Source organism: Podarcis cretensis (assembly GCF_951804945.1).
Source record: "Podarcis cretensis genome assembly, chromosome: 3".
NCBI classification, from domain to species: Eukaryota; Metazoa; Chordata; class Lepidosauria; order Squamata; family Lacertidae; genus Podarcis; species Podarcis cretensis.
The window spans coordinates 95,728,150-95,755,872 of record NC_137172.1 but is presented as its reverse complement, the minus strand read 5'-3'; the positions used below and the strand labels follow the sequence as shown (position 1 = coordinate 95,755,872).

Below are 27,723 nucleotides of genomic sequence, written 5' to 3'. Positions count from 1 at the left end.
TTAACCCGTGGCAAATGCCCCTTAAATTGATACGCCAGTTAGGGGGATGGGGAGGCGGGAATGCTGCGGAAGGGGGCGGGGCGTCCAGGTAGCACCTCCTGGGTGCAAAATAATCCCCGAGGCTGCTCAAGACATGCAGAGCTCGGAGCAGAAAGAAGCCCCGCCGGCGACTATTGCACGCGAGGAGGTGGAGGAGAAGGCGCCTCCGAGCTCCGCCCGCTGCGGGGGGCTCAGCGGGCCGGCCCTTGGCCAGGAAGGGGAGCCGCCAGCCCGTGCAAATACCCGAAGGTCTTCTTCGGTGGCTAAGGCAGCAGAAAACTTTATCCGCGGCTCTTCGCCGCCGCCGCCGCCGCCGCCGCCGCCCTTTAAGGTGGTTTGGACGCCTTTGCGCAAAAGCCTCTGCGTTTCGCTCGGCTGAAGAATCCTATTGGGAAAAGGCTCCGGTGGGCTCAGCTTTGGATAATCTCCGAGGGGGGCGAGCCGTCGTGGGTGGACTCCCTCCCCCCCCCCGCCCTGCACCTCCGTCTGTTAAGTTAAAACAAAATATTCGTGTTTAAGATAGCTGCTTAATGAGAATAGAATGCTCTAATTATCGGACGTTGGGCGCTTGTGTGTGGCTTTGGTCGTTCTCCGGCTCTTTTCCTGAAAACAGCCGAGGTGGTGATGATGGGAGACAAATTGAGCTCCAGCCTTTCCGAGTTTGAAGAGCCACAATGAAAAGCGAAATGTAATGTAAGTTGCAGCTGATGAAACGGTAGCCAAGAATCCATATAAAAAGTTATTAGGTAGGGTCTTAAGGTTTGGAGGGGAGGGTGGGGTTCACAGAGCTCCTAAAAGGTGAAGTTGAGAGGCAATGTGCAGTTTATAATGCCAAACTGGAGATGAAAAGGGTCAAGGTTTAATAATAATAATAATAATAATAATAATAATAATAATAATAATAATATTGTTTTATTATTATTTATACCCCACCCATCTGGCTAGGTTTCCCCAGTCACTCGTGTGACGCTTCCAGCAGAATCTAAAAAACATAGGTAACATTTGTTTAGGTAACAAAATGCAAAATTCAAAGGCTATACAAGGGTGTCCTTGGGGGAGGCGGTTCAGAACAGGAATCCTTACCAGGATAAATTGAATATTGAATTGTTGAAAGCAAAACTGTTTAAAGAGTATTTGTAGTAGTATGTTTATGTCCATTAAAATTAAGTCATTACCCCCTCCTTTTTAATGCCTTTGATATGTATTCATAGAGCAGAAGCTAATTTGTCTGTTAATGTAATATTTGGTGTGTCAAACGAGTAAGTTGGCTACAGGTGTGTTCCTGATGAAAAACCACCTGTTGAATGTGCTAAAACCTGATGGAAGGAGAAAACTCTCTGCTCTATCCTTCCTAATGGTACGTTAGTGGTGATGTATGCATGTCGTTAGCTTGATTTTGCTACAGTTAACAGGAACAGGTTTAGAAATGAGTGCTGGGCATGCCCGCTTGGTGACAAGCGTCATGTATTATTTGCCTGCCATTTATTCTGAACTTTTAAAGATGGAATTCATTTTTATTCTTGGCTGACTTGGGCACTTCTAGTGAAAAGATGGGATAGAAATGTTGCTAATAAAAAATACCTTGTTTGATTACACACCTGCCCTGTGAGATGGATTACCATCATACCTGTTTTGCAGTTTGGGCAAGTAGGCAGCAAGGCTTCTGATCCAGAGTTAGGGATACAGGTATGGAAGCCTTACTTGCACACAAGGAGACTGAGGCAAGAGCATACTATTTTTCATTTTTACTGTACATTATTGTTTTATTGTGTTTCATTTTTCATTCTTATTGTATTATTGAGAAGTTAGCCACTGAGTTCTAAATCTGGGACAGAAGAGCGGGCTCCTTTAGTTTTTAATTACTAAATAGACCCCCCCCTTTAAGATATCTATTGGTTACATTATGTATATTTTTTGCTCACTTTTTTGCCATTTTCAGTTTCCAGTGCCTAGCCTTCACTAACCTCTTGCCTGAGATGAACAGTAATAGAGTGTCAGTGACCTAGCAGCAGGTATCTTTTTTCCCAAGAGTAAAGATTGGTTTACACTTACATTTTCTCACAGTGAAGTTTTAAATGTCCTAAAATATGATTTGTATTTTAACTTGAAGAAAAGTCTATAAGGTTTTCCAATCTTCAATGCCATTTTTGAGAAGGTTTCCCTCCCCCTTTTCTTACTCTAATCAAAATCCTTTTGCTTGCAGTCCATGATAGGTTTATTTTAGAATAGTTGTACAGTACTCCAATCAATGTGACAGGACTTAGAATTTGGTTTTATTACTTTTGCAAATGTTGTGGATTGCTTCAGGCATCGGTGACCTTGTGACTGCAGACTCCTCCCCATGGACCAGATGAAACAACCCAGAGCAGGAAAAAAAGGAACCACTGCCCTGCCCTATGATAACATTCAGGGAAAGGTCACATTTAGTCAAGATCTGGATTGAAAGGTGACTAGGCAGAAATACTCATCGTCTTGCTGCTTTTGAAAAACTTACTCTACATCGAAGATAATTTCCTCTGACCTGATCTATTGTGGGGGCTTTTTTGCTCTAGGGTGATTTTCTTTTTCTTTTTCTGGTTACCTTAGTTTTTGGCTACAGTGATTTAAGAGTGAAGGGAACTGCTTGCACCATGTCAGAATTCTGGTTAATTTCGGCACCTGGAGATAAGGCAAACCTAATAGCCTGGGACAGAATGAACACAGTGACTGCCAAAGCCAACCTGTCCTGCAACAGCAAGTTCATCATCCCTGACCTCAAGGTAAAGATGGGAGAATTGGGGGGGGGGGACTCAGAACAACAACATGAAGAAAGGGGCAGGGATGGGGCAGATTTTTCTTTGTGAGGTGGCTCTGTGCTGCAATATTAAAATGACTATAAAGGGTCAAGCAAAGATTATATACTTTGTTTTTGAGGTGTCTTGAGATCAGGAATGAAAATAGGAAGCCATTTTTGTACAGCTAATCAATGGATTAATTCTTAATAGGGGGGAAAAGATTTTAAACTTTCCATCAGAGCTGTCATCTCTGGGAAGGCTTGAAATCCTTTTTGTAAATAATAAAGTTTATGGGCAACTTTTGACTGGTCAAAGCCCTGAGATGAGCAATGTGCAGCCCTCATATGTTTGCAAAACTGACTTCCATGAGGGTTTACTCCCAGGTAAGTGTTGCAGCACAAACACTTGCATAACAGTAAATGCCGCCAAACTCAGTTGAACTTACTTCCAGTAAGATTGGTTTGCAAAAGGTCTGTTGCAAAAGGTTTCTATACATGTTGAGATTAAGTCCCATTTAATTCAATGGGAGGCTTCTTCTAAGTTAAGCTTGTTAGCTTTTGTTACATTAATATAGCTGAAGCCAGTTTGAATCTCCTGAATGTTTGAGCTCAACTATTTGCTCTTTTAGAAAGAGGATTGCCTAATTTGCAGAAGTATTCAAATATCTATTGGTGGTTAAAATTGGCTATGTTCCTGACAGAGAAGTCTGATCTCACCATTCAATATGAGCTATGACCTTGCTGTCTAGATGGTCTCAAATTCATGTGTGGATTTTTCTGTCAATTGGCAAGCTGCTTTCGTTTGATGAGCATTCATCGATTTTCATTTTCCTTGCAGACGTAGACATATTAGAAGGCTATAATGTAAGCATGCAACTATGACAGAAATGCTTGTTCATATCTTAAAAACAGCTGTTCTGTTTGTAACAGGTATTTTTAATATAAAAAAAATAGAAATCATCAATTTAATTGAAAGAATTGCTCCCCCACAAGTAAGGATCATTCATCTCTGAGGATGAGAATTCTGACTATAATGCTATAAATACTCTCTCACCTTGAAGCAAGTCCCATTGAATTTAGTGGGATTTTCTTCTGAGTAGATATGTGTAAGACTTGGCAGTAAAGTCAGTGGCAAAACTTGTACTGACTTTAGTGGCTCAGGGAGACAGTGTTTTACATGATGAGCAAGAAGGTTTTAAGGAACTTAAAAACTGGGAAGAATTCCACTGTGGCTTTTGATCATGAGACTACAGCATAGAATCTTTTCCTGACTTAGAACAGGCTTTTAAAAACTTCTTTAAAAGTAGGTTTTGAACCATTGCAACCATTTTCCACTGGAGGAAAACGTTCCCTTGAATTTCCCATGAATATACTTATTTGATAGCAAGAAGTTCTCATTTGCTAAAGAAAGGTCACTTTGAAAAATTAAATGTCTGGTAAAATATGCCCTGCGGCTGGCTAGCTTAAGCTTAATGTGTTTGTACTCCCTTCTCCAGGTGGGGACCCTGGATGCTCTCGTTGGCCTCTCAGATGAGTTGGGGAAACTTGATAGCTTTGCTGAAAGGTAAAATAGAACTTATTTACTACACACAAAGAGCAAATGGGTGTTGTTTTTACAAGACACAGTGTTCCTGTGTCAACCTAACGCAGGCATCTTTAACCTTAGCCTTAGGATTCAGCCAGGGTGAGTAGGTGTGACTTTATTTTCTTTAGAAAAGGATTACCCCTAAATAAGGCTTCGTCCAACAGTTATACAGGAAATATCAGGATTAGTGCAGGTGGTGGACTTCACATTGGGAGTAGGTAGGCAAATCCCTGTGAAACTTGGTACTTTCCCTCCTATATTCTGTGTTCTTTGCAGTGGCATGGAACTGGGACACTTCTGCACAGGCTGGCTCTGGGCAAGGAAACGGCATTTTCCAGCCACATGGGCAGGGAAACCCAGCCAGATGGGTGGGGTATAAATAATAAAGTTGTTGTTGTTGTTGCATTTTGCAATATAAACAGCCCAGTGGTTACAGCAATAATCCTCTTCTTCTTTCACCTCCTATTTTGTTTAAAGACGGTATCCACTGGCAGGTCTTACCTCCCAGAAAACATCCTCACATTCAGACTCTACATGTCTGTAGGGCTGCCACTTCTTGTTGGGCCCTAAGGGGTGGAAATATTTTGTCAACCTGAGACGGATTGGTGTATTCCAGATACCAAGGTTGGCTTTGCCAGTGAGCAGCCACTAGCCAAATCCAGTTCTTTGGCAGTGTGTGTGTGTGCTGCCTGACCCCTTTCCTGTTTCCAGTTGAAAAGTGTGAAAGGAGGAGTCAAGTAAGCAGGATGAATGAATGAATGGAAAACCCTGACTCTACTTGCTTGCTCCTTTGTTCGTCACTGTTTCCCTTCCCTCTTCTCTCCTTGTTAGCCTATTTAGTGGAAAGTATACTATAGCCTGCCATTTTTCTCCAGGCTTTCAGGCTATCCTGAAGAAGTAATGGAGCATTCAGAGCCTGTTGCTAGGCAACGAGCCCCAATTCCCCCCCCCCAGAGGAAGGAGAGCCTTCACACTAGAGAGTGAAGAAAAGAGGCTTGGGTGTGGTCATGGAGCCTTGAGGAGCCACAAAGAAAAAAAACTGAGGCACCTTACCCACAGCTGCCACCCTCTCATTGTGGCTCTGTAGCAAAACTATTTTCTGACTGGGATCCTAATACTGTTAGGTGCCAAATTTGGATTACAAATCAACGACATTTAGATGCCTTTTTGAAGGCAATTATTCCAGCAGGTCTTTGGCCTGCTTGCCTTATGATTTTATCATCTCCCATGATGGCAGTTGATCTGAAGCTATGCAAATGAGCCAGGCCATGCATTTACATTTTTGCTCCGCTGAAACACCCTGCTGCCAGAGCTGTTATTGGATCAACACACCGAGAGAGTAAACCTAGCTAGGCAGCAGAAACCTGTCAGCACTGCTTCTGGCCAGGACAGCAGAGAAGGGGCAAGAGTTTTCAGGGTCTATTGTTTCCATGTACTTTTATTACTTATTTACATAGGGAGACCGGGTAATTTTCCATGTCACTATAAAGCAGCATTTGGCATTCAGATGCCTTTCTGCCTGGTCATTCTTGATTTATTTCCTTATCAAGTGGCACATTCCTTTTTAAACCCATTTTAAAAATTGCTAGGGAAAGATGTGGGCGAAAGCCAAGGGTTATGGGACACCTGGCAAATCAACATAAATCTTCAGAAGGAAGGCTAAAATGAACTCTTGACCTTGGGGTTCCATTTATTTATTGGAGACCCATTTATTTATTACATTCTGCCTTTCATTCAGAGATCTCGGTATATTTTATTCTAGCTTCAAAATGACCTTGCCGAGGGATACTGATTGGCCCAAAGTCTCGTTTTGCCCATTGTAAAAACAAAAACATGATAACTAAGGCTGGCAAGAATCTTGTGCACTTCTGGGATTTTTTTCTTTTCAGACAAGATATTCATGCACAGGTACAGAAATACCTGTGGTCTTGACCAGAACAGAAAAAGGTACATGAGTATAGGGGAGGGACCATGGGCATAGCCAGGATTTATGTTAGAGGGGGCAGTACTTTTGTTGTGGGGGGCAGAACTGAGCTATCTGTGACTTGATTGGTCAGTTAAATATTTTTATTTATTTACTTGATGGGGGGGAGCTGCCCCCTGCAGCCCTGGCTAGGCCCATGGCCGAGGGACGGACAAATACAGCTCAGGTGATGATGTTGGGGGCTGGACTGAGGAGGAATGATGGGGGCCGTCCCCTCCCTTCTCCTGAACCTTCCCTAGAACAGGAGGACAGTATAGATTTAGAACAGTGGTTTGCAGAAGGGCATAGTTCAGAGGCTGCAGTGGGGAGAAGCTGGGAAATATTGGGAGAGGAGCAGCAGGAAGAAACACCAGGGAAGAGACAGCGGACAGACTCAGTATCTTTGGAAAGCATTCCTGACCCTCCCCCTCCCAGGACCAGGCAAGCATTGAGGGTAGTAGAACAGAAAGCTCAGAGACAGAAAGCTCAGATTAGCTGACACAGGGGTGACGTAGAATAGGAGAGATGTAGTGGGGGGGGGGGGAATTTACTTGGAGCAACACCATTATCTAAGAGAGACTGCATTCCTTCATCTCTCTCTGTGAATATGTAATAAATTACTTGATAAGAACTTTTATTGCTTCTTGGCCGCCACTGTGGGAGGGATCGGATTCTCCGAAGCCTGAGAGGTAAATTCTGTCACACTGCACCCACTGGTGTGGATGGCAAGTAGTGAATATTCATAACTGGGGTGGGGACGGGAACAGGAATGTGTGGGAGCCAACATGCCAAACAGCAGAGAAAAATCAAAATCTTTATGACCTGTTTGCAGTATAAGGTGCCACCTAGAACTTCTGCTAGAGCACAGGTTACAAGTACAGTGGTACCTCTGGTTACATACTTAATTCATTCCGGAGATCCGTTCTTAACCTGAAACTGTTCTTAACCTGAAGCACCACTTTAGCTAATGGGGCCTCCCGCAGCTGCCGCACCACCAGAGCACGATTTCTGCTCTCATCCTGAAGCAAAGTTCTTAACCCAAGCTACTGTTTCTGGGTTAGCGGAGTCTATAACCTGAAGCGTATGTAACCCGAGGTACTACTGTAACTCAAACTCAAGCCCCAGCTGTGCTTTCCTTATCATGATCCTGCACTGATGGGACAAGTCAGGCCTTGTATAGTTCTGTGTGCAACTCTACCTACTATGAAAAGGAGCTGAAGAATTGGGTACTTGGAGCCATCTGAGGATATGGTGACTGTAAAAACATTCGCATTGAGCATCCTGCTGTAAGTTTTTTTTTAATAATGTATTTTTTTTATAACTTATTTGACTTATCTTAAAGGCTTCTCTCCTTGCCTTTAGTGTAATAAAGAAAATTGCCCAGTATATTGGAGAGGTTATGGAAGACTCAAAAGACAAAGTTCAGGAAAACCTCTTGGCAAATGGAGGTAGGTCCTGCAAAGTATTTAGATGTGGGGTTTTTTGTTTAATTGCTGCCGGTTTTCATCCAGTTTCCAATGGGAAAAGCTGGACTTAATACATCCATATGCTTACAAATTGGGTTGCTACTCCAGTTTTAGAAAAGAACCCTTTCAGATAGTCAGCAGCCTCTGTTTCTGCCGGCATCAGGGAACATAATTTTTGCTCCTTGGTGAGATGTAGGTGGCGTGGTTTGGTTTTCTTCCTCCTGTGGTTGCTTGACAAAGGGATCTTGTGACTATTCCATCATGAGTTCAGATTTTCAGAGGTGGCTGTTACTGACTTCCTCCCATCATCTACTTCTTGCTAATGGCATGGAGAAATATGCCACAATCACTCTGCATCAGAAGTGGGGGGAAACCTCTAATCCACAGGCCAGCCAAGGCCTACCACTGGTCCCATTTTGGTCCGGGAGGCCATTTTTTCTCTCAAAATCACAGCCACTTGTCAATCAGCTGATATCACACTGATGGGTGGGTGACATGAGCTGTTGGCCCGTGGGCTCATTTCTGTGTTGGCTGTACATGCCGGTGCCCTGCAGGGAAAGGGGCGCATGCAGCCAGTGCAGCAGGATTTAACCCACAGCTCACGAGTTCAGGGTTAAATCCTGCTCAGTTTGACAGAATCCATTGCTAATCCCTTACTCATCAGAAAGGGGTTTGGGTTGAATGTTTTTACCCCCACTTCAGAACTTTGAAGTGACAGATCTCCTGACATAATTGCGCTGTCAGGCGATTGCCCACTCTTCAGATTTGGCCCGTGAGACCAATCCTGGGAACGATCTGGTCTATGTAGCCCAGTAGAGCAAGGGTGGGGAACCGATGTGCTTTTATTGTGCTGTATTATATTAGATTATATCTGGCAACTGGTAGCATTTGAGGCTTGATGAGGAAAATCGGCCTGGGTGTGCAATAAACCCCAAAGATGCAGTATTGAGAGCCATGCAATCAGGTAGAAGATCTGCAAGACTCATAACAGGAAGTTAATTGCATCTTACGCGATTTTGGTTGGTGCTTGTGAGCGGAAGCCATTAATGCCTAATCTATTCAGTTTCCATTTTATTTCGCTTAAAACATTAAAAGGTGCTAAGAAAAAGAAGGAAACAGGATTGAATTATCTAGGCTTAATAATGCTTAAAGCAGACCTACTGAAATAGGGGTGACTAACTTTAGTCGCATTCAGCGCCATTTTTATAGAAAAAGAGGCACCGGAACTCACTGTGAACACCTCCCCCTTAGAATGGCAATGGTGCCCAACTGAGAGGTGCCAGAACTGAGTTTCGGCTGAAAAAGCAGCCCTGGTTGCATTGGTTTTGATGGATCTAATCTCAGCATGATGGGAATATAGATCCAAGCCAAGATCTTTAGTCTGTTAATAGACAATGGATGGAGCCAGCAGATCTGTCTTCTGTAGCTTCCTTTCCCCACTGGCTAACCAGTTATTTGGTGGGAACAGAAGAAGTACTAATTCCAAAACACTTTCCCCAATCCCAAACAAAAGCTGTTTCTAGGGATCAGGACTGGTGTTGGCACCTGACATTCTTGGTCACACTGCTGTCTTGTCCCCCCTTAATTTCCCCCCATGGCCTGGCACCCTAAAACAGACTAGATGGTTGGATCAAAAGCACCTTTTAATTTTCCTTGACGACCCTGACCTAACACCCACTTGCCTTCCCACATCACAGTAGGGGAAATTAAGAGAGTGACTAGACCTGGTTGCCTAGTTTTGCTTATAGCATGACTACCATAACCAGGTAAGCCTGCCAGGGACCAGTTTGTTCAGGGCCAGCTGAGACCTAGAGTTGCCCCCAAGTGGGATTTCAGCTTTTAAAGACTAGAACATAATCCCACTCTTTTGACATCCATCTTGTTGTATGCAATAGACTTAATTTTAAATCTGACCTGTCTTTTTCATGTTTAATAATCACAATTACTATATTTCAGGAGCGAAGGCTAAACTGCAATTACTAAAGAGTATGTTGAGCATGGGTGATTGTTGTGTTCTTGCAAGCATGTGCTGGTGTGTTTAATGAAAGAGTTGCCTCCACATCTGGTTGTAGGGGTACAGTGATCAGGTTACGATGGATTTCTCTAGTAACAACCTCGTAGCTCGATCACCATCTCCCTATGACTCAGATAACAGCAGGTTTGACAACCTCCCCTTTCTTTTCACACTTTTCCTGGATATATTTTTCTTTCTTTCCTTCTTAACCACTCGCTGCATGTAAAACAAGAGGATGTAGGGACTATTGGATTGTGTGAAAACTTCCTATGCATGTCTGTTTTCAGGGGCGTTGTTAGGGTGGGGCCCGAGCCCCAGGACCTGGATCTTCTAGCCCATTAGTCTTCAACTTTTGCAAATCTGGGACCTACCTTTTACTCAAACAATACGTTTCAGGGAACCCCCTCCCAACTTTTTAACCATCTATTTGTATAGTGGCAGTGCTGCTGTTGGGACCCACCTTAGATCACGCCACAACCTGGTAGTGGATCCCAACTCACCAGCTGAAGACCCAATTCCTAGCCTTTCCTCTTCCTGTCCCCACCCCCTTGCTTCGCTTACAAAGTGGGTGTGATGCAAAGCACGAGGCAAATGAGACTCTAGCTGCCACCATCTTAATTGCCCCAGAGGCAAATTAAGCATTGTCAGAAAGAGTCAGAGTTGGGTTTCCTGCCCCACCTGGAAGTGGGATAAATTTGCATTGCTGCATGAAAATTAGCATATGCAAATTTATGCCATAGGCCTGTGCTCCAAGTCTTTTAGATTCCTAGCAACGCCTCTGTTTGTACTCGTTGGTCCTGTGCTTAAGACTTCAAATGTTTATCCTCCCAAGACTATTTTGTCTTAGCCCGATTTTTCCCGCTCAATAGACTAGTTAATTAGGCAATCACCACTAACTGGGGGCCAAACTAGGCATGGCAGTGGCTGCAAGAAATGGCTGTAGGGTGTGTGTGTGTGCGCACAACTTATCCCCGCCCTGGGTAGCATACAGAGTAGATGTCACAAAATTTTGTGTCTTTTCCTTTTATTGGCTACCATTGGCCCAGGGCAGGCAATGTGGGCCATTGTCATGTGACCTGGGGTAAGTTCAACTTGGTATTACAAGGGGAAGAGGAATTAAATGCGCAGCTGTTGTTTTTGATGGCAGCTACACATTTAACATCATACCTAGTTTGGCCCTGAATTTGTGGCAATAAAATCCAGATAGGAGCTTACCTGGTAGGAGTTTTGCTGTTGACTTTAAAGGGCTATACCACAACTTTGCTCTCAGGGTGTGAGTCCAGGTTCTCTCCACCATCGAATTGCCTCTTGTATTCCTTTTGCATTTTTTTTTTTTTAAACTCCCCTGTGGATCAAATTCGTTCCTTGCCTGCAAAAATGGCCAAGGTTGTGTGCTACATTATAGGTGCCAGCCAATCAACACCGTGCAGGGTGAGCACCTCTGGTGAGCATCGTGAGTGCACTTACAGAGCCTAACAAACCCTACTTCTTTTGTATGGGCTGCTGTTTGTTCTCTTATGCTTGTATTGGCCGTCTCATATATACTTTATGGAACTGTGATGAAGATGGTACCTGCTGACTCCAGGACATTCTGCATGCTCTTTCTGTGTGCATGCTATACTTTCCATACCCATGAAACCTAAAACTGTAAGGTGACTCTTTCGAAGACGAGAGAAACTCTAGGGAAGGAAATTCAGATCCTCTGAAGGGAACAAGTTTCACGTCATGAAAGAGGAAGCTGCTGAAATGTGCCGGCTCTGACTGTTAGAAAGAAACGGCATTCTCGCGGCGGAAGCACAGCCAAAAAACTTCCGTTAAAGATGTGCTTTTAAAAAAACATCCTCTCCTAAGATCCGCAGGCTTTATATCAGTTTTGCATTACTTCACTAAGGTGCAAATTTTAGTAAACATGCAAGCCAAGCTGAGCATCAGTGCAGGATATCCAGTTAAAAGTCTGACCCACATTCATGTTGAGTTGGGTGTATGGGACGGGGGGAAGGGAAGATGAGGAGAGTATTACCGGTAGGCATTCAAGTGAGTCAGATAAAAATAAAACAGCTGAACATCCCCAAGCACTAAGCATAAAGTCAGAACCAATAGGTGACCATTGGAGGTTTTTCACACCAGAGCCCCATCACATGCCCATTTTTTTCCAGATGCAGTCTAGATTGTTTTTGGGCGAAGGCTGAACATTTTGACAGCAAACAGGAGTGTAAAAAAAGCAGTAAAAATAAAGCATCGGAGAGGTTTCCCATCACACATTATTAGTGCAGTTAGATGATCAAAACCTGCTTTCCAGTGTACTCTCCCCTGTCCAAAAACCCCACAATTGCACAAAAAAATAGAAAATTGCTTGACAGATTATGTTTTGAGGACTTAATCTCAAAGCAAAGTTTCAAAGGATTAATGAACAGAGGAGTTGTTATATTTTGCTGGGGGGAGGGGAAACACCCCTCAATATCCACATATTTTACTTTTCAAACCAAGTAAGGTTTGAAACAAAAGACCATTCACACAATTGCCTGAATGGTGGTCACATTTAGTTTAGCCTGTAGGCAAGTCTCTTTCGGGAGGGAGTTCCAAAACTCTAGGTGCCACAACTGAAAAGTCCCTACTTCAAGCCTTTGCTGATGGTACCCATTTAGGATACAATCCATGCCATCACAAAGTCAGCAGCAAAACTCCTATATAGTTAAGGTTTAAAGACTTAAGTTCCCTTGGATTGGAAACCATCTGTGATGAGAACACTGCCTTTAGCAGCTGTGGCAGGTGTTACAGGATAGTTATCCTGAGTATTGCTTTTTTAATTCATGCAGAACTTTTATTTGAATAGCTAATCTACACACCGTGTCTGAAAATGATCAAGTGAGTTGAAGATGGATTTTAAAACCATCCACTTTTATATGGTGCCTAATAGCATTGAAAATATGGAAATGATAGCAAAAGCCAGGTGTCAGATGGAAACTGTTAATATTAGATCAGCCCCTGAATGGAGAACAATGCATCCTGGTAGTTCTTCTTCTTCTTCTTCTTCTCAACTCATTGGAGTTACTCATATCTTTTCAGTTGACTTGATCAGTTATCTGACGAGGTTTGAGTGGGACATGGCTAAGTATCCTATAAAACAGCCACTGAAGAACATTTCAGAAGCATTAGCAAAGGTAATATGATCTCTTTTGGAAAAGCACCCTCACAAAAGCTAGTTTTCAGGACTTACAATAGATATGATTATTTTCTTATTGGAAGCAGTGAGAGTTTTGTGGATTATTTCTGCAGAAACAAATCTGGGCAACATATACTGGTATATATATATGTGGGCTATGAGTTTGATATTAAAGCAGGCTATCATACTATATACAGCACAAAATTCAAAGCAATGGCTTTTTCACACGGGCAAATTGCAGGAATCAAATAATCTTTCCCCTGCATGTTTTCTTCCTGAGAGGAGAGAGGGATACTTCCTTCTTAAGACATACATTTAGACCTAAGAAATCTCATAAAATCATGAGTATGTTTTGGGTCTAGGTGGTAGTTTTAAACAAATAGCTGTTTTATTCTGTCATTTGTAAAATTAATAATTATCTGCTCCATAAAGTTTTGAGAATGACTGAAATACTGTTTGAAACACACTTGCCAAGGTGCTGTGTGTGCTGAAAGCTTGATGGTGGAATCTAGCCATATTGGTGAATTTAGCAATAAAATCCACATTTTGTTGTAGTATTTTGCATTTGTGATATGTAAAACTGTTAACATATGCAGAGTCAGTTTTGCTCAGTTGGATTTCTCCCCCTCCTTTTATATTTAGCAAATTACACAAATAGAAACAGACATGAAAAACCGAGCAGCTGTGTACAACAACATCAAAGGAAACCTTCAGAATCTGGAAAGGAAAACTGTGTATGTATAGCATTTACATATATATACTTATGCATATGTATAGTGTGCGTGTGCGTGTGTATGCATGCAAGCATGCGTGCACTGCATCTAAATATGTATTGGGCAATGATGATGCCCCAACATGTCAGTGGATTTAGCTGTACTAGAACATAGCCTTACAGACAGGTGTGGCTCTGACAGTGGATGTGGAGATCACACAGGGTCCCCAGACGTTTAACGGTCTATTGATCCCTGTGCCGCCACTGTGCTCGCTTCCCCGCTGCCACCAACCAGTTACTCTCTGGTAAAACACTGAGTCCAGACAGTTGTTAAAAGTGAACCAAAAAAACCCCAAGTTTATTTTACAAACATTAACAAGTTTATGGTTTCTCCGATAATATTCCTGTCAGTACCTTAACTTAAATTTCTTTACCGGCCTATACCTTCCTAATACCTTCTGACTGATTATCTCAACTGTTTGACTGACTCCTCTTAACAAATTCTCTCACTCTCACTCCAGACTAGCCCAACCCACAGACTTGACTTATCTGTCTCTTCTAACCCCAGACTGTCTTCTCAACCACCCTAACACTCTCTCCATAAAAAACCTCTGTGCTTAAACCTTATACACAGTTAACTCTGCCCCCTGGGTTCCCGTTGTTTAGTCATTTTACAATTAGTTAACCCTTTCCTTATGAACCCAGTATGATGTCACACACCTAGGAGGGCAAACGCCACGGTGGGAAAGCAGGATACAAATAGGATAGATAATACAAAACCATCTAGACTCAGCTTAAATACATTTCAAGGAATGGTGAACAGCAAGAGTAAATGCAAGCTTTGGGGAAGTTGAAGGGAGCCCATTTTTTTCCAAACCTACAAAGCAACCATAATTTGATCTTAAGTTGTGGGGAGGCATGGGGGCACAGTGTGTTCTGAAGTCAGGAAAACATTTCCTTCCCCAAAACTCAAACCAGTGGCTCCTTTTCTAGTTCTGATACAACGAACACCACTGTCACTAGTAAACATTTGTAAAGAGTGAGCAGTAAATGCACGAATCTCATCATTTTTGGCTTTTGTGTCTTCTCTTAGGGGAAATCTTTTGACACGTACGCTAACGGATATCGTGAACAAAGAAGACTTTGTGTTGAATTCAGAGTATCTCATCACTCTCCTTGTTGTAGTTCCCAAGTAAGATAAATTAAGTCCATCCGCAGCAGGCTCAGTGTCTTAACACTTAGCATATTAAAGTACATACGATATTGCATTATCTCAGCAACCCTCGCAAGGAAGGCCACTATGACTGCCATCCTCATTTTGCAGATATGAAGTTGAGAGAAGAAAGTAGAAACTAGCCACCTAGAGAGTTCATGACAAAGACATGTTTGAACCAGGGTTGTATGGTTCACTGCTCAGTCTCAGAGCCACTGGCCCGAACTAATTCACGTAAGCATTTTGGATACAAAATGTGAATGCAGTGAGAGAGAGAGACCCTGAGCAGATGGAAACCAGGGTTTGTTTGTTTCTATGTTTTAATTCTTGAAGATAAAAGGTGGTTGTAGAATTTAAACTCAAAGCAGCAAACATACAATGCTCCCACATGCATGTAAAACGGTGAAGGTGTTGCTAAAAAACGGGAAAGAGAACTGGGTTTTGTCAGTATAGCAGCCCGTCTTTCCAGACACCTTTACTCAACGGTTTCATGTAGGTGTTGAACAGCGGTGGGTGATGGGTGGGCAGATATCAATTGGGAAAAGCCCATGGATGTCACAAGGTCTATTAAATCTGGTATCGCTCAGGCTAAAGGGGCACCTGTGCGAATGGCAATGCCCCATCCCCCAAGACAATAAATGTTGGGGTTTCTAACAGCTCTTCAGGCCAACTCGTCAGCTTAGGCAGAGATACTGTTTAGGCAGTGGGGTGGACAGCACACCTGCAGAATCCCTAAATAAAATGATACGACCTCTGGACCCTGGAAAAGGAGATGGAATTGTGATGGACTCCCTTCCTGCTTTTTCCTGCTTATGGCAAAAGCTGGACTTCACTATCCTGATCCTCCCTGGTTTTGGAGATGTACGCCAGGCCAGCGTGTTCACTCCAGGTCTAACCCCAGATGGTAGCTGGTTTCCCATTCATCAGTCTTGCATGAAAGTGTTAACACTCAATGAATTCCAAGCATGCTAACCATAAGGACCCTGTCTTGAATTTGGACCCAATATATAATACTAGGTAAGATACGTAAGGCTTGAGGTTCCAATGTTGTTACTATGAGCAAGGCAGTCAGCCATACAATTTTGTACTAAAAGTCACTTTTTAGTTCATACATATGCTACCGTATAAAATTTAATCTTTCTCATTTCAGATCAAGCTATGTACAATGGCAAAAAACGTATGAATCGCTCTCTGATATGGTGGTTCCTCGCTCTACGAAGTAAGTGAGATTTCTGGCTCATTTCTCTGGTCAGCTTTATCTTAAGCCTTCTCCTCATATCGTAGATTCTGACATATAAGGCGACTTTTAACCCCGGAAAACCCTCTAAAAAGTCAGGGGTTGTCTTATATGCTGAGTACGGGTTCACTGGGCAGCGGCAGTGGGCGGCGGGCTCTGCACCAGGAGGAAGCGATGCTAAGGCGGTTTTGCTGGGCAGCTTCCTCCCGGCACGGAGCGGAGCACACTCTGATCTTGGGAGGGTACTTCCCTGGCACAAACAAAAGAAAAAGTGAGGGGTTTGTAGATGAGTGACTGTCTTTGGATTTTTCCGGTGGGTGTGTTATTTCTTGTACGTATCCCTTCTCCTGTGGGACGCAGGTTGCGCTGTGGGTTTAACCACAGAGCCTAGGGCTTGCCGATTGGAAGGTTGGCGGTTCGAATCCCCGCGACAGGGTGAGCTCCCGTTGCTCGGTCCCTGTTCCTGCCAACCTAGCAGTTCGAAAGCACATCAAAGTGCAAGTAGATAAATAGGTACTGCTCTGGCGGGAAGGTAAATGGCGTTTCCGTGTGCTGCTCTGGTTTGCCAGAAGCGGCTTAGTCATGCTGGCCACATGACCCGGAAGCTGTATGCCTGCTCCCTCGGCCAATAAAGCGAGATGAGTGCTGCGACTCCAGAGTCGGTCACGACTGGACCTAATGGTCAGGGGCCCCTTTACCTTTTTATCCCTTCTCCTATAGACTCTAGGAAACCAGTCAGTAGGAGCCCCTCCCCTACTTGTTTTATTTATCCTGATTTGCTTGTGCTGTGTTTTCACACCTTCTCATTAATCAAATTAATTCACTTCTCCCACTTGGTTCAATGCATTTCTGCATCACTTTCCAAACCACAAAAGTCTGCTGGTGCTTGCTTGCTTGCTTGCTTGTTTTTTTGAAGTGGGTTTGTTGCACTAGGATGGCAGTTTTCTTTAATCCACTTTAAATGGCAAAACCTCAAGTTCTGGTATACACGAATCGCTCTGCAAAATACTCAGACTGGAGGCACCCTCAGTTCACTCGTGAAGATAAGACTGGAATTAGGTGGCAATAGGGCATTGTGCTCTCACCTCCTCCAAGGCCTTTGACAGCTGCTTGTTTTTCTCTTATTAGTGTCCCTTGCTCTAGTGATGCTTTGCTTAATGTGATACATGTCTTTTTAGTATGCTCCTGATCTCAAGAATGAAAGCTGAAATCGACATATAAATAACATAAAATGCCTGTAGTGTGCCCTAATTAAGAGCCAGCTCTGCTCATAATTAGATATTTTTGTTGTTATTGGCTCTCCTGGGTGCCGAGTGTAGAATATTTTTTTCAACAAAGAAATGAACGTTTTCTTTTTTGTACAGGATGATTACTGAAGATGCAGAGGGAGGACTCTTCACAGTAACACTGTTCCGAAAAGTGATTGATGACTTTAAAGCCAAAGCAAGAGAGAACAAGTATTGACCACTTTTCATTCGTAATGCCATGTCAGAATGCTTAGCCTTATTGGACAGAAGCTAGGAACATGCGTGCTTAATAATTACATGAGTCCTTCTGAATTCTTTGCTTAACTAGTTTGAAATCTGTTTAATTGCGTTTTCATACATGGTATTATTTGTATGTATGTACAAATAATGATTGGGGGTAGAAAGGAGAAAAACCTAATGCATTCTAACCAAGTATATTTGTATTGCATAAATAGGAAGTTAGTAACAAATGTGTTTAGGCTAACACGTGAAAGTGTATTAAAATGCTATAGCTTGCAATCAAGGAACACTGGGAGCTGTAGCTCTGCAAGGGGGTAAAGATGTTGATCAGAAAATTTTCAGCATTTGCACAGATTTACGGAATTTCTGGAAAGGCAAGAAATCATGGAGTAAAACTGTTTCTGTATCACTTCCAAGTACTGTACAATCAATGTGTCCTACGGCAATTTACCAGCCGAATTTTATATGAGACTGTACAATCAGTGACTCCATTCTAAGTTACATTGGAACCAACGGGAAAAAATCAGTTGTACCTAACCAGGGTCCTGTTTTGTTAAAAGTACTTTTCGCCCCACTCTTTTGAGCCAAAAATGGCTTCCAGAGCGTGCTACAATAAATTAGAAAACATTCCCCATCCAAAAAACAGGCCACTAAAGGAAAATCACTTGGAAAGGTGGGGAGAAGGCAGGTTGCTCCTCCTTTGGTCAGAACTAGGGTGGTCTCCACCCTTATCATGCTGTCCTTCCTGAAAGCAGGGGTCAGTTGCCTTTGGTCCCCCTGATGGCAGAGGCCACTGTATATTACATTTATTCGTTTCAGTTCTAGTTACAATGCAATCCTATGTGTGCCTGCTCAGCATTAAGTCCCACTGTGTTCAGTGGAGTGTACTTTCTAGTGAGGTGTGTTATAGAATTGTACCTAAAGGGTGCAATTAGAACCCCACGTACCTGGCTGTGAACCCCACTGAATTCAAGGCAAGTTATTTCTGAGTACATGTGGTCAGGAATTTAGTAGAGCGTGACCACTATCTCTCAACAAACCTCACAGAGCCGCTGTGAAGTTAAAGCCATGCTGAGTTTTCTGAAGGAGTCAGAGTTTCCCGTCTTCTGATGCATCCTTGTCGGTGTACAGACCCATTAGAGTAGAGAAAGAAATACATGCTAATTGCAAGAGCTCCTGGAAAGCTTTTATGATAGGTCTAACGTGCTTAAGAGGACCTGCTGCGCCAACATGGCTTGGCATAGCTTTTTAATTCGTAATTTTTGACATGTTGCACAGCTTAATAACGCAGGCAAGGCAGGCAAACAGAACGCAGAGGTTTCAATAAGACAGAGCCTTCTGAATCCCAATCTATTCTCATTTGCTTTTTGCTTCAAGGTTCATGGTGCGGGAATTTTATTACGATGAGAAAGAGCTGAAATGTGAAAAGGAAGAAATGAGGAAGTTGGCTTCTGATAAGAAGCAACAGTATGTGAGTACACAAATTAAGTTCATGCCCCTGTCTTTTCTCTTAAGTATTGGTTTCTAGGTCGTAGGTTAGAGCAGGTCTAAGTAAGAGATACAATGATTCAAGAGACCTTCCTATATTACCCAAGGATGACAACTCTCATGTCAATTGAATACCCTAAGGGTATGGTGGTGGTATTTTCAGTGAAACAACTGTGCAGTTAACTGGATGTCTTTCCACAATATAATGTTTTTGACAGCACATTTCCCACAACTCTCTGAGCTGTGTTCTGGTTCCCTCCTTTTCCTTCACTAGTTCATCAGTTACTGTCTTAAGCACTGTGTGTGATGTTGGTTCCACAAGCATCACACCTACTTGTTGGTAGTTCCTGTGAATTCACTGGTGATAGATGACACAGTTCCTCCCACCCATCATGACTATGCTGGAGCTGAGCTAAAATTTCTCAGTTTTTTGTTGTTGTTGAGAAAATGTGAAATTTAGGGTAAAATGAGAACCTATGCTACTGCTAATCCTGGGCAGATATTTCCTCAGGAGAAATTTGGTGAAATGATTCTTCCCTCTGCTCACAAATAGGCTGAATAATACTGAGAGGCCATTTGTACCCAAGGTCTGACATAGGTTATTTCATTCCCGTTGGTTGTTGCTGAAAGGCTTCCTAACATTCAAGCATTGGAGCACTTATTTAATTTAAAGCAGGAGCAAGACAGCGCCTCCATCATTATATTCAATTGATTCAAGGCCAGGGGTACTTCTCCTTCCTAGAAGAGGAACAAATACCTCCAAGTGAAGCCCTGCTCTTGCAACAATACATGGAGAAGGTTGCTAGCATTCAGAAGCCGTCAAATATATGTTTAGGCCTTAGGCCAGGGCCCTAAGAAATTTGTGGCCCTGCAGTTGTTAAGATGCCAACTCTCATGCCAGTGGACAGGAATGATGGGAGCTTCTAGTTCAACACCTAAAGGCCACAGCCTCCCCACACGTTTTAGGAAGCAAATCCATACCCCCCCCCCAATCATGATAAACTAAATTCATGACAGATTGCTACCATTTAATGGTATTTCACATTCTTCCATTTTACCTGACCTAGTTATAGAACAAGAGCATTTTCAGGGACGAGAGGACTGTCCCCTATTAGGTATATCAATATACTGCATAAAGAACTACAATTTCTATGGACAGTAATGTGGTGACTTAAGCCATACAGATCCCCATAGCAGAGTTTGGTGGGTGTCTTAAAAATATTACAGTGTGTCTCTAAACAAATCTAAGTACGGTGTGCCACTTTTGTTTTTCCTCTCAAAGGGTCCACTATTACGTTGGTTAAAGGTGAACTTCAGTGAATCATTTGTGGCCTGGATTCACATAAAGGCTCTTAGAGTTTTCTCAGAATCTGTCCTCAGGTAGGTTGCACTTGAAAACTTTCTGCACTGAAACAGGTAGCGCTCTCAGGGACTCCACCCATAACACAAAAAGGACTACGCCAACAAAACTAGAAACAGGTAGCTTGTTCCATAATCAGTATTATTATTTTTATTTATACCCTGCCCATCTGGCCGGGTTGCTCCAGCCAGTAAGAGAAATGTCAACAGAAATAGTGGAAGTAAGCAGGGGGGGAAGAAAAGGGAACTTGGCTTAACCTGCATGAGAGGAAATTTAAGTGATTAATTCCTGCTGTCTCCGACTCTGGGAACAGACTGCCTGGGTGAAGCGCTTTGACAGGAACTGTCTGACAGAACCTGCTGCAAAGCGGAGAGTTCAAATAGATACATTTTTTGGGACTTTACAGAAATAATATTGTTGCAATTGGAAGATTGAAAGTTTCTTTGTCAAAAAAAAAAAACTTTTCTCCAAGAGGGCTTTTGGTTTCTTTGTTTCTTCTGCTTATTGGACACAATGTACTGCTCCCTCTAGAGCAGTGTTTCCCAACCTTGGGCCTCCAGCTGTTTTTGGACTACAATTCCCATCATCCCTAGCTAGCAAGACCAGTGGTCAGGGGTGATGGGAATTGTAGTTCAAAAACAGCTGGAGGCCCAAGGTTGGGAAACACTGCTCTAGAGGGCTGAAAGGCTACAGTTGTAACATAGACTGTCAAATAAAAACAAGTCACTGGATTTTTCCACTCAAGAGCTGTTCCTGTGGGAACGACCTTGGGACATGAGTGGCTCTGCAGAAGATATAACAACAAGATCTAAGGCTAAAGCTGCACAAAAGAAAATAGGCTCAATATCAGGCTTACTGCCAACAGGCACAGCTGGACAGGAGAAAGGAATAAACGTATTCATGGATTCAGTGACTCAAGCATTACTCAAAATAAATGAATCTTTAGAAAATTTGACTAAGCAGAGCACGAGAACACCAAACAACTGACAGAACTTACAACAAAATTGGACTTAAATACCAAAAGCATTACATCTAATACAGAAATCATAAACAAATTGGTTCAAGAAAATGCCACAATTCAAAAAATTGCAGAAGAAGCTAAATTTACTGCAGAAACCACACAGGAAAGTTTAATACCAGTCTGTAAGAAGTTGGACCAGCATGAGGCGGCCTTGTCTTTGTGGGAGATGCAGAGGAAAGAGAAGAATTTGAGACTTAGGTTGGTCCCTGAAAGTGAAGGGGACAACCTAGTGGACTTTCTCACAAAAGAATTATCAGAATTTTGGCAGGTAAATTCAGAGGAAGAAGAATTTAAGATAACAACCGCCTTCAGATTGGGCAGAAGGCAAGGCAGGAAGATCCCAAGGGATTGTCTGATAACTCTGAGATCTAAAGAGGAAAGAGATAAAATTTTAAATTTACATTACCAGAGAACCCTTCAGATTGGAAATGCTTCTGTCCAAATTTACAAGGACATCCCAAAATACATTCTGGAGGTAAGAACTTATTTTAAGAACCTGGTTGACCTGCTGAAGAAGAATAACATACCTTTTAGGTGGGAATTTCCACAAGGTTTGTCTTTTAACTTCAAAGGAAAGAAAGTCAAAATAAGAACAGTGCAGGATAAAGAACAATTCCTAGACAGAAACGAGGAGGACCTTTTGAAAGGAGTGCTAGACTCGACCTCTGATACAGACCTTGGAAACTTGACATTTGGACTGAAGTCACCAACGGAAGAAGAACAGCTGCAGGGAGCAGCTGGAGGTAATTAATTAATGATGTCTCTGCAATTTTTAACCTGGAACTGTAATGGACTGAACCTTCCCAGAAAAAGGCATGAGGTCTTTCACATCTTGAAAAGAGAACAATTGGATTTGATATGTCTACAAGAAACCCACGTGACAAGGGCACACAGAAGATTACTTATAAATAAAAGATTAGGACAGGAATTTATTTCATCAGACAGTTAAGAAAAGAGGAGTGGTGATTTATGTAAAGGAAAAATTGGCTCCAAAATTGATCTTTAAAGATGAACATGGAAGAATTTTGGCAATTGAGATACAAATCCAAGGAGAAAAACTCCTGATAGTTGGCATCTACGCACCAAATGAAGGGAAGGCAGAATTCTACAAGAAATTGCATGAGACATTAATGGATTATTTGGATTATAAGGTGATCTTATTAGGAGATATGAATGGCGTGGTCTCTACAAATATGGATAAAGCACAAAGACAGGTGGTCTCTAAGGATGGGAGACTACCTAAGACCTTTTTTGAAATGACTGAAAACATGGACCTGATTGATATCTGGAGAACAAGAAACCCTCTTGAGAGAGAGGGAACATTCTTTTCAGAGGCACAAATGACATGGACAAGAATAGATCAAATATGGACTACTAGTGGAATGGCTCCAAGGATAAAAAAGGTGGAAATCTGCCCAAAGACATGCTCCGACCATAACGCAGTGAAGATGGAAATGAAACTAACAACAGCTGGATCCTTCAGATGGAGAATGAATGACACCCTATTCAGAGAGGTGGAGATTTACAAAAAGGCCCAAAAAACCTTGAAGGACTATTTTGAGATAAATCTGAGGACAGATGTTGAGAAAAGAGTGATTTGGGACGCAAGCAAGGCCGTGATGCGAGGTTTTCTGATACAACAGAACTCTTTAAAGAGAAAGAAACACAATGAAAGAAAGGATAAGATTCTGGAAAAAATAAAAGAAGGAGAAAAGAAACTGAGGTCTAAACCAAAGTCTCATGAGATATTGAGAGAAATTAAGTTTTATCAGATGCAATATATGGAATTGATGAACCAGGAGATAGAATGGAAAATCAAGCAAATGAGACAGAGGACATTTGAATCAGCGGACAAATGTGGGAAACTTCTAGCATGGCAATTGAAGAAGAGACAGAAATTAAATACAGTCACAAGCTTGGAGGTGGATGGAAAGAACATCTTTAAACCAAATGAGATCAGCAACTGCTTTCAGAGCTACTTCAGGAGATTATATGCACAAGGGCCGGAAAACGAAGGAGACATAGATTTTCTTAAGAAATATGGATTACAAAAAATTTCGCAACAAAGTATGTTGATTTTAAATGAGAAAATAACAGATCAAGAAATGGAGGGTGCCATTCAAAACATGCAACTAGGGAAATCTCCAGGACCAGATGGACTAACCTCCAGATATTATAAAGCATTGAAAGAATGGTTAATACAGCCGCTTAAGGAGGTTTGTAACGAAATATTAGAGGGGAAAAAGGCACCTGAATCGTGGAAAGAAGCATTTATTACACTTATACCAAAGACTGAAACTGAAAAAAACCAGATCAAGAAGTACCGCCCTATATCATTACTTAATGTGGATTACAAAATATTTGCTGACATTTTAGCAAAAAGACTGAAGAGGGTGTTAATGGAGGAGATTCATAAGGACCAGGCAGGCTTTCTCCCAGGAAGACACTTATCAGATAATCTAAGGAACATAATTGACATTATGGAACTGCTAACTGTAAATATTAATACGAAGGCAGTCCTAATTTTTGTGGACGCGGAGAAAGCCTTTGATAATATCTCTTGGAACTTCATGAAGAAGAATCTCCATGGGATGGGGGTAGGCCAAAGGTTTGAAAATGGTATAAGTGCAATATATTCTGAACAAAAGGCAAAGCTAATTGTAAATAACGTGGTTACTGATGAACTTTCCATAGAAAAAGGGACACGGCAGGGGTGCCCAATATCCCCATTACTTTTTATATCAGTCCTGGAGGTTTTGTTGAATATGATCAGGGGGGACCAGCTGGTAAAAGGAGTTCAGGTCGGAGCTAAACACTACAAATTGAAGGCATTTGCAGATGACCTAGTATTGACTTTACAAGAGCCAGACACTAGTACAAAAAGAGTTTTAGAGTTAATTCAATTCTTTGGTCAGGTGGTAGGATTTAAGTTGAACAAACAAAAAACTAAAGTTTTGGAAAAAAATTTAACAAATGTTGAAAGAGAGAGATTCCAAAATGAAACTGGGTTAATGGTGGCAAAGAAAGTAAAATATTTGGGGATTAACATGACATCTAAAAATGTGAATTTATTTAAAGACAATTATGATAAATGCTGGACAGAGGTAAAGAAAGATCTAGAAATATGGTCGAATCTGAAGCTTTCCTTGTTAGGCCGAATCGCAGTGATCAAAATGAATGTATTGCCTAGAATGTTATTTTTGTTTCAGAAATTACAAATTGTGGATAAACTAGATTGTTTCAAGAAGTGGCAGAAAGATATATCTAAATTTATCTGGCAGGGCAAAAAGCCCAGAATAAAATTTAAGATACTTACTGATGCAAAAGAAAGAGGGGGGTTTGCCCTGCCGGATTTAAGACTGTACTATGAATCGGCAGCTTTCTGCTGGTTGAAAGATTGGCTACTTCTTGAGAATGCAGACATTCTGGATTTGGAAGGGTTTGATAATAGGTTTGGCTGGCATGCATATTTATGGTATGACAAGGTTAAAGTTCACAAGGGTTTTAAAAACCATATTGTTAGGAAAGCACTATATAATGTTTGGATTCGATACAAGGATTTGTTGGAAAATAAAACTCCTAGGTGGTTATCACCTATGGAGGCTAAGGAGGTGAGGAAACTTAACATAGAATCCAAATGGCCAAAATACTCTGAAATTTTAGAACAAGAAAGCGGTGAATTTAAACTACAGAGTTTTGAGAAAATAAAGTCCAAGGTACGAGATTGGCTCCATTACTACCAAATAATGGAAACCTTCAAACAAGACAGGAAAATTGGCTTCCAGGTGGAGAAATCGAAATTGGAAACAGAATTGTTAGAACCCAATACTAAGAATGTATCTAGAATGTATAATTTGTTGCTGAAGTGGAATACAATAGATGAGACAGTTAAATCAGCCATGATTAAATATGCACAGGATATTGGTCATGACATTATGTTTGCTGACTGGGAACAGTTATGGACCACCGGTATTAAATTCACCACATGTAATGCCTTAAGAGAAAATATTATGAAAATGATTTATAGGTGGTACATGACCCCAGTCAAGCTTGCGAAGATTTATCATCTGCCCAATAATAAATGCTGGAAATGTAATGAGACTGAAGGTACCTTCTTTCACCTTTGGTGGACCTGCCCAAAGATTAAAGCCTTTTGGGAAATGATCTATAATGAAATTAAGAAGGTACTTAAATGTACCTTTCACAAGAAACCAGAGGCATTTCTCTTGGGCATGGTCGGCCAATTGGTGTCAAGGAAGGATAGGACTTTTTTAATGTACGCCACTACAGCAGCAAGGATCCTTCTAGCAAAGTATTGGAAGACACAAGAACTTCCCACACTGGAAGAATGGCAGACGAAAGTGATTGACTTTATGGGACTGGCAGAATCCGTGACCAAGAGAAAGAGACGGTGGAGGAAGACTGGAAGAAGTTCAAAGCTTATCTTAAGAACTGTTACAATATTGATGAGTGCTAAAATGTCAAGGGAAAGGAAGATACAGAATTGCAGCGGAAATTGTTTGTTGAAATAAGATGAAATTGAGAAAGATAATAAGATAATAAATTTTAATTAATTAATTGGAGTAAAGGGTTGCTGAAAAATTGTAAAATAAGGATGCAAAAAGGGGGAGGTATGGGGAAGTCCGAGAAAGAAGGCTTATGAAAATGAGGTTATGAAATTATATCTGTGTATTTGTGTTTATTTTTGTTTGTCAATGTATGTATGTTGTTTTGTCTTAAAATTGGAAAATTAATAAAAATTATATATATATATATATATATATATATATATATATATATATATATAAAAAGAAATAGCGGAAGTAGACCAGATTTGTGGCATCTCATTATTATTATTATTAAAGCCTTCAGATGCCATTGGCTGAAGCCAAGTGAAAACCAGTGGCTCTGGGGAGCCAAGACAGACTTAAGGAACAGAGAGGGAATTGAACACTCAGTCCTTTTATGGAAATATTAACTCCTCGTTTCCCCCCAGGCTTTTAATTTGGAAAGGGTCATCCCCCCCATTTATTACTGTTACGCAACACTGCATGATTTGCAGTTAGCTACCGTCCCCCACTTTTTAAAATAGTTGTATCAAGTTATCTGCTTGACAGTTTACCACATTACTTTCCATTTATAAAGGTATGGCCTACCAGTGAATTTCCAAGCAATGCTAATTCAGCCCAACAAGAAGTCCACAAAGAGACTGAGAGACGTCCTTAATGCAGTCTTCAAACATCTGGATGAAGTAGCAGCAGCCAGTATAATGGATGTAAGTGTCTACTGAATGAAAAGTGCCATTTCCGCTCTGTGAGCGAATCACAAAAACTGGGGGGGGGGGTGAGGTGGGGGGTTGGACTAGATGACCCTTAGGATCCCTCCCAACTTGCAGTATATAATCTTACTCTCACCTAACCCCTAATGTACCTACCTGGGCAGTTTGGCACTAGTTACATTGTTGAATCTTTCTTCCCCAGACTTCTATGGACATTCCTGGCTTGCAGCTAGGCAATCAAGACTACTATCCTTATGTCTACTTCAAGATTGACCTCAGCATTCTTGAGTGCAGCTAATAATTGCCTGACTTGGGAGCATCATTTGTCCTCTAGCATTTTAGGATTCGGTTGTTCACGAGCAATGAAACTGACGTGGCAAGCACCTCTACTCCACGCTGCTTTTTTAAGAACCCAAGCTCTGAGGGGACCGTGCGATAGGCGCTTTTTTCATGCAGGAGGATTAAATAACTGTAAGCAAGTATTCATTTGTAGTTCCCAGGCTTTGCCTGCTTTTACAGATACAGTAATTTTTCCCTCTTCCATTTTGAAAGTATTAAGATTCTGGAGCCTCTTCTGATCATGTTAGAAAACATGCTTCACAAGGCAGTTGTGTTACAGTTGTATTTATTCTTCTTTTTTTGTAAATTGAAGTTCTGAACCAGGATTTTAAATAAAAATCAAGCACTATCCGATGGTTAAGATGATAAAAGTACTCCTTAAATCTGTAACATTTGGAATCAGTCAAAGGTACAAACTCTTGCATGAAAGTAAATCAGATTCTTAATTTTGGGGATGGGTGAGCTGTTTCAATGTAGGACTTGCAAATAAATAAGATACTTAATCCCTCCACTAATCTAATGTGTGGTGAAAAGGAGAAACTTGGCTGGCAATAGATTAATAAAATACAGTGCTGGAAAATCTAA

The 27,723-nt window shown here is 41.7% G+C and overlaps 1 protein-coding gene across 3 annotated transcripts; it reads left to right on the top strand.

The window, feature by feature from the left end:
- Positions 1–101: 101 nt before the first annotated feature.
- On the top strand, positions 102–27,723 carry ATP6V1C2 (ATPase H+ transporting V1 subunit C2). Of its 3 annotated transcripts, XM_079970010.1 has the most exons (15): positions 102–732; positions 2,347–2,485; positions 2,626–2,798; positions 4,309–4,376; positions 7,723–7,808; positions 9,783–9,812; positions 12,907–13,001; positions 13,646–13,737; positions 14,809–14,907; positions 16,079–16,147; positions 17,530–17,622; positions 19,030–19,123; positions 20,423–20,520; positions 26,667–26,796; positions 27,002–27,723. In XM_079970010.1, exons 3-15 carry the CDS (start codon positions 2,670–2,672, stop codon positions 27,095–27,097), a joined length of 1,179 nt encoding a protein of 392 aa, XP_079826136.1. In that variant the 5' UTR covers positions 102–732; positions 2,347–2,485; positions 2,626–2,669; the 3' UTR covers positions 27,098–27,723. The 3 variants fall into 3 exon arrangements, with proteins under 3 accessions (XP_079826136.1, XP_079826135.1, XP_079826137.1); XM_079970009.1 differs by lacking the exon at positions 2,347–2,485 and having other exon boundaries at positions 103–732; XM_079970011.1 differs by lacking the exons at positions 2,347–2,485; positions 9,783–9,812 and having other exon boundaries at positions 105–732.